Here is a 9,523-nt window from a genome sequence, read left to right as displayed (position 1 = left end):
TGAAAATGTGCTATTGCTAAATATACTGTTCAAAAAGCAAGCTCGTTATATAACTTTTCACATACCATCATACACAAATGCACATGTTTGCACCTGTGTTACACCTGCTTGCTGTATGTTTTGCATACTGCAGCAGCTAGGGTTTCGGAAGGAGATTGTGTCAGTCATCGCGTAAAGCCGGGCAAACGATTGTGCAGCCCTGAAAAGGGCTGTTTGGTTGCTTCTCATGCAGAGATGGTTAGAGGCGTGAGATGCGTTTGATGAGATGAGCGAAAATGAATTCCGGCACCGCTTTGGTCTGTCCAAACGAAGTGCGTTGGTTGTGCGGTGAACCAAGCACCATTCATGGATGCCGTTGGGTCAGTGGATTTTCAACAGAGAGGAAATTGTTGCACACACTGAAACTCTTCACGAACAGAAGCTTCCAGCGAAGAGTCGGTAGCAGCAAATTTATAGATGATAATGGCAACACATTTCTTGGTTTCCAGCTCATGCCGCAGCTGCGAGATGGGGGCAACCGGCAGGCCGAGGCGCTGGAGTTACTAGCCGCAAACACCAGGCGGCAGGGCCAGGCATCATTGGAAAGCTGCGCCAGGTTCAACTTCTCGGTGACGCGGTCCACAAATTGCAAGGCGTTGGTACCCTCGCCCGGGCCCTCATTGCAGCGGAAGGCACCTGCACAGTGATTTGTAAAGACTAGTTGTACATATATGTAGATTTATTTTTGTTCACATCACGAGCTATGATACGCTGGTTTGCTTCAATGGTGCCCTGCAATTTTCTTTCAGTTAATTTTCTTTTTCTGCATATCAGAAGCACTGATGTGCTGTTTCATTGTACATAGTAAAGTGTAGATCAATGGTAAATCTTGTCCTGCGATGTCATTTGTTTTTAATCTCGTCGTGCGAGGTGATGCATTCAGCAGTTTTGTAGTACATGTGCATAGCACAGTGTGGTTTCATTTATAAATCATGTTTTGCCATGTCATTTTTTAAAATCTCATTATACAAAGTCATGCATTGAGCAATTTTGTAGTATATGCACAGAGTGCACTGTAGTGTATCTTTATGTTTATAGTGTATACGTGTAGAATATTGTGGCACACTGTACGTTTTCTATCGATTTTTACACGTCCTAGAAAAAAAGAAAAGCGTTTGTGAAAGGTCTAGGTTGCACAATTTTGAAATATTGCAAGACCAAAAAACAGTTGACGAATACGTGTTCTGTTGCTTAGAAGTGTTTAGATAACAGGATTGGGTACAAACAGAAATCAATAATAGAGGAAGACATATCAGCAACCAACAACTTGCATTTTTTAGCGAGTTCAATTAATACCGGTTCGACTGTGCCTTGTTTTCATGTAATACAATGACTTTCGTGCTGCGAGACGCGTGTGTTGTTGCAGAGGAGCAGCAGGCACTTTGTAATAACTCCATTTGTATATTATAAAAGGAAGCTACTTTTGTATTCTTTTCCTTGGCATTAAATTTAAAGGATATTTATTTATTTTGCTTTTTATGTGCATTGCTCGTGATACTTGTAATAAAATTTCAATTCTGACACCACCCTTGTTGTTCATTTCATTTACAAGCACGATTCTTGTTGCATTAAAGCTACCGCATCTTGCTGTCCTGATTCAAACAGCCTTTTCCGGTTACCACTTTGGCTGTGAATGGCACCATGTGCCATTCACAGTTGAGCTCTCACTTGTGCTTAGTGTGAAGCGCCATATTTTACAACCTGGTCGAAGCATTTCATCAGCATGGCGTTGTGTGACAAGGGGGCATAGGTCGGCAAAATCACTCATGAGTCGACTCACTCAGATTCAGATCGAGCTGTGAGTCCAAGAGAGTAATACATTGGTGAGTTCGAGTCCGGGTGAAAACATTTTAGTGAGCCTGAGTCCGAGTGAATCCGCTTGAGGAAAATTTTGGTGAGTCTGAGTTTGAGTGAGCCCCAAGAGCAAAATATATTTCACGAGTGAGTCAGGGTGAGCTTCACATTTTTTGCCAACCTATTCAAGGGGGTTATTCATTGATAGGAGAACGCTGTTTCGTTGATATGTGTAGCAAACATTTGAAGCGTAGTAAAAAAAAAACAGTGACAAACACATTGAACAAAGACAAACACGCACCACGCAATGCTGCCGAGGTCGTTGCAGGCGGCGGCGTACTCTGCGCAGGTGCTCAAGCATGCAGGCCCTGTAGTTCTCGAAACAGGTTCACTACACGGTTGCGCTGCTGCTGGCTCCCGTTGTGGTGGTGGTGGTGGTGGTAGCTCAGCTGCTGCTGGCAGCAGTCAGCATCGTCGGTGTCGTCATCGTTTCCTTCGAGAACAGGCTCATGTGCCGCCAACGCAATGTCGTGCAGAGCTGCACAAGCAGCAATGATGCTTGAGCAGCTGTGCACAAGCTTACAGCGATGCACCACTCCACAACATTGCGCAATGGCGGTGTGGGCCTTGTTGTAGTGGTCATCAGGGGTGCCACGAGCTGGTCGTCCGGGCACTGGTGTCAGGAACCACGGTTCTAATGTATAGCTGGAGTCTCCTGCACGAGGTCGGCATGACAGCTGTAGTGATAACAGTCTTGAATGTGGCAAGCATTGACAGCACTTACCAAGCAAGCCGAAGTTTTGCTTCCAGGTGCTGACGGAGAGGGCTCCCCCGCCATACCCACTAGTCATGACATGACCCCAGGAAACATGGACTGACATCCAGAGGTCGGCATCACATGTCTGCAGAATTCAATTCAGTCAAAATTGTACCCATAAATGACCTTGGGTACAATGTTGGGTATTATGTTAATGTAACTACATCTGTCTTCACTGTTACTGACTGTTGAAACATAGCTATGGACAAATCATCGACAGGGTAGGACTTGTACCATAAGTTCTAACACGAGGACAATGCAGTGTCAAAGGGTAGTCTGCATGTTTACTGCTTGGACCAACCCATCATTCAGCCACCAAAGCCTTTTAACCAAATTATTGCTGTATGTTTAAGGCAATGTATCACGAAATATCTACAACACGAAAAACTTCGACTGAAAAAAGGGTTATGAAACAATGCGTATTTAATGTACATGCTAGGGCGCGTTCCGAGGGACCGAAATAAAGTTTATTCATCCATCCATGTATTGATCCATGTAACGTCCATCACGACAATGAACAATAAGGACATACTACGGCACATTCTGGGAGCGCTAATCTCAACAAATACAAATCGAGAATCAAGCTTCGGGTACACATGGCGAACGAGCAACGGTAATATTATGCACTGTGTAGGCCGCTGAACCAATGTGTACTCCGCGTCACATGATTTCATCGCTTATCCTAAGCGAAGTGCCCTGAAACGAACCAATTCCCGTTCTGGATAGCTCGAAAATACCGCTCCCACTTATACTCAGTTGCAACAGCCTCAGTAAAGCGGAAAGTTTAAGCGATATAAATGAAACAATTCGTTACGCATACAATGCATGAATAATACTCACGATCGTGGTGTTGAATGCGTAGAGTCCCTTCCCCGACATGTAATGCGTCGTGTCCGCGGAGCTCAGGCCATGGGGCTTCGGGATTGCGATGAGCGTACCATCCACGCACCCGACCACAACGGGAATCTGCCCGAGCCGCGCGAACGCCGCCTTTGTTCGCTCTTCGCGTCTGTGGTCTCCGGAAAAGGCCACCCACCGTTTTTGCCCGTGAGCGACAGTAATGGCGTGTTCCTGACGGACGACTGCGACAGGCCGCTGAATTCCTCGCAGCCGACAGCTCGCTGGAAGCATCCGATCGCAAAAATCTCAGCGTGCACAACGCCTTCCGCTCTGTTTAAATCCCACTGGTTCGTTGGCACCCGATGACGGGGCCGAGATCGTCGCACAACCAAGGTACAGTACGTTTCGAGAAACGAAAGCGACGCCGGAATTCACACTCGCTCATCTCTTCAAACGCATTTCGCACCATCTTCTTCGAGAAACGCCAACGTAGCAAGGAAGCACCGTTGCAAGCGCCATTTCCTCAAAATCAGCTGTTGCGGCAGCCGCAACCGCCGCATCACTCGAAATACATGCCGTGCGACGCCATTGTTCGCTCGAGAGAACGCGAGCGAACGGGCTCGCTCTCCGTTCACTTTTAGCAGACGACATGCTCGTTATGACGCGGCATGACGTCATCAAAAAAGAAAACATCAAGGAAAAAAAAGAAATGGCCACGCCCCTTAGAATGGCGTGAGTTGTCCGGCTTCAGCCAATCAGCGCGCTTGTTCTCCCCCAGGAGAACGAACAAGCGGAACGAACAGATCTCCGATCGCCCCTCTGGGCACCAAGTGACGCCATGTGCCTCCATCAACGTGGGCCCCAAAATATCAGTGACGCATCTTGGAAGTGTGCCTCTAAGGGATAAGCGACATGCAGCTTGTGAGTCTGTCAAAATATACGCTGGGCGCCCCCTTATTTCGGCTTCTTTAATTGCCAAGGCTATGGCTGCTGCCTCTGCGGTGGCACTTGATCTGGTGGGTAGGGACGCGCAGGCCACGACTTTGCTTTGGTTAGCCACTGCCAATGCATATGCTTGTTTTCTGGGGCCTTGTGGCGGCGCCGGATAAAGACTGGCGTCGGTAAAGTAGGCGTCTGGATCGCTACTTCTCTGCAAGAGTTTTCGGGCTCGCGCTTGACGGCGCTTTTGTTGTAGAGCGGGTGCATTTTGCCACGCCCACTTCTTGTTTTATTTTGAATTATTCGAGTTTGACCTGCAAGAACGTTTACCAACGATCGACGCTGTCCGCAAAGCAGTGTTCGAGAACAGTCAGTGCTGGAATGCCGACCTGAACTGTCTGCACAGCGAAAATCGTTTAAGGCCTTACTGAACTTTTTGCGTGCCAGTGGCCTATTGAATAGGCTTTAGTACTGCCGATCTACAGCTTCCTTTTGTTTATATCTTTTTTTTTTATCGCGCGCCTGCTCTTCTCTCCGCTGTCCTTTCCATCTTTCTTTCCCTTTCCCCCTCCCCTTAGTGTAGGGTAGCAAACCGGATGCTACAATTTGGTTAACCTCCCTGCCTTTCTCTCGTTTTATTATCTCTCTCTCTCTCTCTCTCTTCTCGATTGTAGTAGATCGTTTTGTTAAGATTGCGCGCCGCCCGTGAATGTTCTAGCTTTGTCGAGAGATAATGCCGCCACCAGCGATATTGCTGGAAAGTTGGATAGCGCCTGTATAAAAGCCGACGCGCTTGACCGCTTGTCAGTTGATCGACGGACGACGCTCTGTTCGCCGCTATCATTGTATCATTGTATTGCTGTAGTTCTAGTTCTCATTTTCCGGCCACAAGTTCGGCGAAATAAACAGCTTCATCCTGCAAACGCCGACTGCTGTCTTCGTCAACATCACGACCACGTGACAATATTTTTTGGAACTGATTCCACGATGATTTGATCACGTATTTGTTTGGGTAAAATGACCGTCTCATCGCCACAATATTGAGGAGTGAGAGGGTATCCCAGCCTCTGTAGCAGTTTTCTTCCCTGGTGCGTTGTGGTGACTCGTTCTCGCTGTGGGATTAGCGTGGCGACTGCCAGTTCTTCATACGTATTATGCATGCCGAGTCCCATTTCTGTGCTTGTGCCGTTCGGAAGTCGCAGTGCTGCTTTTTATGCAATTCTGATGAGCCTGTCAATGTGCTCTATTTCGGCCTTGCGTGTTGCTTGAAAGGGAAGAGCGAACGTGACTCGGCTGAGAACGAAGGCATGTGCAAGGCGTACCGTGTCGGCCTCTGTCATCCCATCATTACTTCGCGCAATTCTAGCTATAAGGAATGCAATACTCTTTACCGTATGTCTGAGTTTTGCTATTGCAGTCTGTGCGCTGTTGTTTTCTTGCACGTGCATGCCTAGTATTCGAGTTACTGGGATCTTGTTAATGATCTGTCCGGCAATTTCCAGCTGCAGCGCGGGTGCGCGGTTGGACTGAGTGCGTGGGGGTCTTATTTGCAAATATTTCGATTTGTTAGGTGCGCATGACATGCCTGCTGCAGTGAGGTAGTCTTGAATCATGTATATAGCGGTTTGCAGTACATCTTGTCGTTCTCCATAGGAGTCCTTTGTTGCCCATAGCATAATATCGTCCGCGTAGAAGGCACAGCCCAGGTTTGGTACAAGCAACCGAAGTATGGCTCTGATATGCATGTGGATGAAAGTCCAATTCCCGGCATCGAAGAAAAAGTTATCCCGGAGCATTGCGCAATGAAAAAGAAATAAATTAAGACCGAAAGAATGAACGAACGAACGAAAGAAAGAAAGAAGAAAGAAAGAAAGCAAGAAGGAACGAAAGAATAAGAAGAAAGAAGGTAGGAAGGAGGAAGGAGAAGGAAGGAAGGAAAGGAAGGAAGGAAGGAATGAAGGAAGGAAGGAGTAATAAAGACAACAAAAAAAGAAAGAAAGAAAGAAAGAAAGTAAGAAAGAAGGGAAGAAAGAAAGGAAGAATTAAAGAAAGAAATTAAGAAAGAAAAAAGGAAGAAAGAAAGGAAGAAGCAGGAAAGAGAGAAAGAATAAAGAAAAGAAGAAAGAAAGAAAGAAAACCAGGAAGAAGAAAGGAAGAAGAAAGGAAGAAGGAAAGAAAGAAAGAAGAAGGAAAGAAAGAAAGAAAGAAGGAAGGAAAGAAAGAAAGAAAGGAAAGAAGAGAGGAGAAGAAAGAAAGAAGAAAGAAGAAAGAAAAAGAAAAAGAAGAAAGAAAGAAGAAGAAAGGAAGAGGAAAGAAAGGAAAAGAGAAGAAGAAAGAAAGAAGGAAAGAAAGAAAGAAAGAAAGGAAGAAAGAAAGAAAGAAAGAAAGAAAGAAAAAAGAAAAAGGAAAAAAGAAAGGAAGAAAGAAAGAAGAAGGAAAGAAAGAAAGAAAGAGGAAAGAAAGAAAGAAAGAAGGAAGGAAAGAAAGAAAGAAAGGAAGAAAGAGAGAGAGAAAGAAAGAAAGAAAGAAGGAAAGAAAGAAAAGAAAAAGGAAGAAAGAAAGAAAGAGGAAGGAAGAAAGAAGAAAGGAAGAAGAAGAGAGATAGAGAAAAGAAAGAAGGAAAGAAAGAAGAAAGAAGGAGGAAGGAAAGAAAGAAAGAAAGAAGGAAAGAGAGAAAGAAAGAAAGAAGCACGGAAAGAGAGAAGAAATAAAGAAAAGGAAAGAAGAAAAAAGAAGGAAGAAAGAAAGGAGAAGGAAAGAAAGAAAGAAAGAAGGAAGAAAGAAAGAAGGAAGGAAAGAGAGAAAGAAATAAAGAAAGAAGGAAAGAAAGAAATAAAGAAAGAAGGAAAGAAAGAAAGAAAGAAAGGAAGAAAGATAGAAAGAAAGAAAGAGAGGAAGAAAGAAAGAAAGAAAGAAAGAAAGAAAGAAAGAAGGAAAGAAAGAAACTCTCCCATAAGAGTGTACTCATTTTATCGAATGCTTTCCCCTCTACTCTAAGCAAAGTCAGACTTTTACTCTTAACAGTTTACGTGAGATATGCAAAGAGCATTTATGGTATGAGCGAAATGTTACCGGCAACTATACGCCTTCTGAAACTAATGGACCACTGATTTGTGCGGCATTGTAACTATAACAAAACGTTAACTATCTATCACTTACAAATTTTTATTATACAAATAGTGACCGCCTAATTGGCCAAACTTCCTTGAATATACGCGCTGGAAATACAATCTCAGTATGAGGGATGACTACTGAGAATATTGTAAAATACTTTTTTCACGATCTAGGATTGCTTACGAGTGACACGCAGCAACACAAACAAGCATATTTAGTCCGTCTTAACGCAACAAAACTACAACGAAATTACATAGGCGTTACGCCACCTATGCGGGTGGCATCCTCTGTGTACAGTGGCACCAATTGAGCGGAGGTCACCCAGTCCACTGTTAGTCACATATGTCCCTGTAAATGTCCGGTAGGGGGTTGTGGTTGTTGTGGCAAGCGGATTGGTCGCGACGAATGAACCACGATTCCAGGAGTTTTCTTTGCCCTCACCCTTGTTCCCGAGCCACGAAGTCACCCGGCTTTTGGAATATTTTTGCAAGCATATTTAGTGAGTTCCCACAGGATTTCTAAACGTTATCTCGGTTCTGAAAAGAGACTCTTGGTTTCAGTGAAAGAGCAGCAAATAGTGTCAGAAATGTAACATAAATGCTAAGCACCAACCAGTAAGGCGCGATGTTGGTATTGAGCAATTAATGATCTGCTCTAGGTAGGCTCAAGGAATATACTTTTGTGGGCAAGTCTTTGGTTTTCTAAGTTTAGGCTGAAGACAATGCAATAGATAAGATCTCACGCGCTTCATGTGATTGGGACGTAAGATGGCACCACATTTGTATGATGTCATGTAATGGCACAGTGGTATAAGGGAATGCAGCTCGGAATAATCAATTAGGCCTGGGTGACTCGGAAAATAAGCTTAAACTGAAATAGTGACCTCAACGGGACAGTTCTGTTTTGGTGAGCTGAGAGAAAGACAACATTTGGTATTATAATAAATACCGCGACCTTTCGCCTGCACTGGAGCCCGCCAGATACGGGAATGCGATGTTCCCGGCGTAAAAAACCGTCTTGAACTTCTCATTAATTAATTTATTCCGCGTAATTACAAATTCTTAAGGTCCCATTTTTGTTTGTTTCTGCCGCATCACGTTGGATATCATGGCCGAGTGAAATAAATTAACGAGCATGTGAGCAGGAATAATGAATGCCGAAACCCAAAGTGACTGAGGATAATGGCGCGTCGCGAAGCGAAGAATGCCTGTGCGCCAAGAGACATCCATTCTGGACCTTGCGCGGTGTGAGATGCGGAGCAAGGTCGGGGATCGTGGAGCGTAATGCAGCGTAGATTGAGGAGCAGCCTGTTAAACAATCACTGTGGGGCTTCACGCATAGCGTCTTGTTGCTAAAAACATAATTACGAGTGCGGTACACTGCAACCTACGCTTTTCCGGTATCTCGAGTAGCGTTTGAAGTCAAGGGTACAGCTTTTTCCCGAAAGAATCGATTTGGAAGCAACCGATGCCTTAGAGGGTGCGAAAAAAAGCAACAAATTCTTGCTTCCTGCAAGATTGTCCCTGAGTCCCTCACACCCTTAATACCCTTAATAGTTGTGCCAAAAGTACCGCGCTTATCCTGGAAAGTAGACCAAAAGTGCTCCTTTCTCGCTATATCTAATACTTTGGAAGGCTCTCAATAATTGCGCACGACCGCTTATATTTAGCGAAATAGCCATTTTTTCTATCTTGATGGCCGTCTACATGCCTGCATGTCAAACCGCACAGATCTTAGCGCGCGACTCATGCCCGGAGTAGTTGAACAGCCTATTTTAAGCATAAAAAACAAGTAGTAATTACGCGATCTCTATCTTGTGGTGCCGCGTTCGCATGGCTGTCTCAACTCGCTGCCTCCTGCAAGATTTGTATATTGCTTCAGTCAACATTTTCTTTACGTGTGCGACTACCAGCTCATACCTATGCAGGTCTGTGGTATGCCGGCAGAAAAGAACGAGGCATATATGCCGAATGAAGATGT

At 44.8% G+C, this 9,523-nt stretch overlaps 1 protein-coding gene across 1 annotated transcript; it reads right to left on the bottom strand.

The window, feature by feature from the left end:
* Positions 1 to 414: 414 nt before the first annotated feature.
* Positions 415 to 3,924, bottom strand: LOC125759845 (putative nuclease HARBI1). The gene is made up of 4 exons (XM_049419257.1): positions 3,491 to 3,924; positions 2,618 to 2,735; positions 2,135 to 2,548; positions 415 to 675 (listed from the first exon to the last, which is right to left on the bottom strand). Exons 1-3 carry the CDS (start codon positions 3,779 to 3,781, stop codon positions 2,187 to 2,189), a joined length of 771 nt encoding a protein of 256 aa, XP_049275214.1. The 5' UTR covers positions 3,782 to 3,924; the 3' UTR covers positions 415 to 675; positions 2,135 to 2,186.
* Positions 3,925 to 9,523: the final 5,599 nt, after the last annotated feature.

Source organism: Rhipicephalus sanguineus, chromosome 9 (genome assembly GCF_013339695.2).
Source record: "Rhipicephalus sanguineus isolate Rsan-2018 chromosome 9, BIME_Rsan_1.4, whole genome shotgun sequence".
NCBI classification, from domain to species: domain Eukaryota; kingdom Metazoa; phylum Arthropoda; class Arachnida; order Ixodida; family Ixodidae; genus Rhipicephalus; species Rhipicephalus sanguineus.
This window is presented reverse-complemented; position numbering and strand designations above follow the sequence as displayed.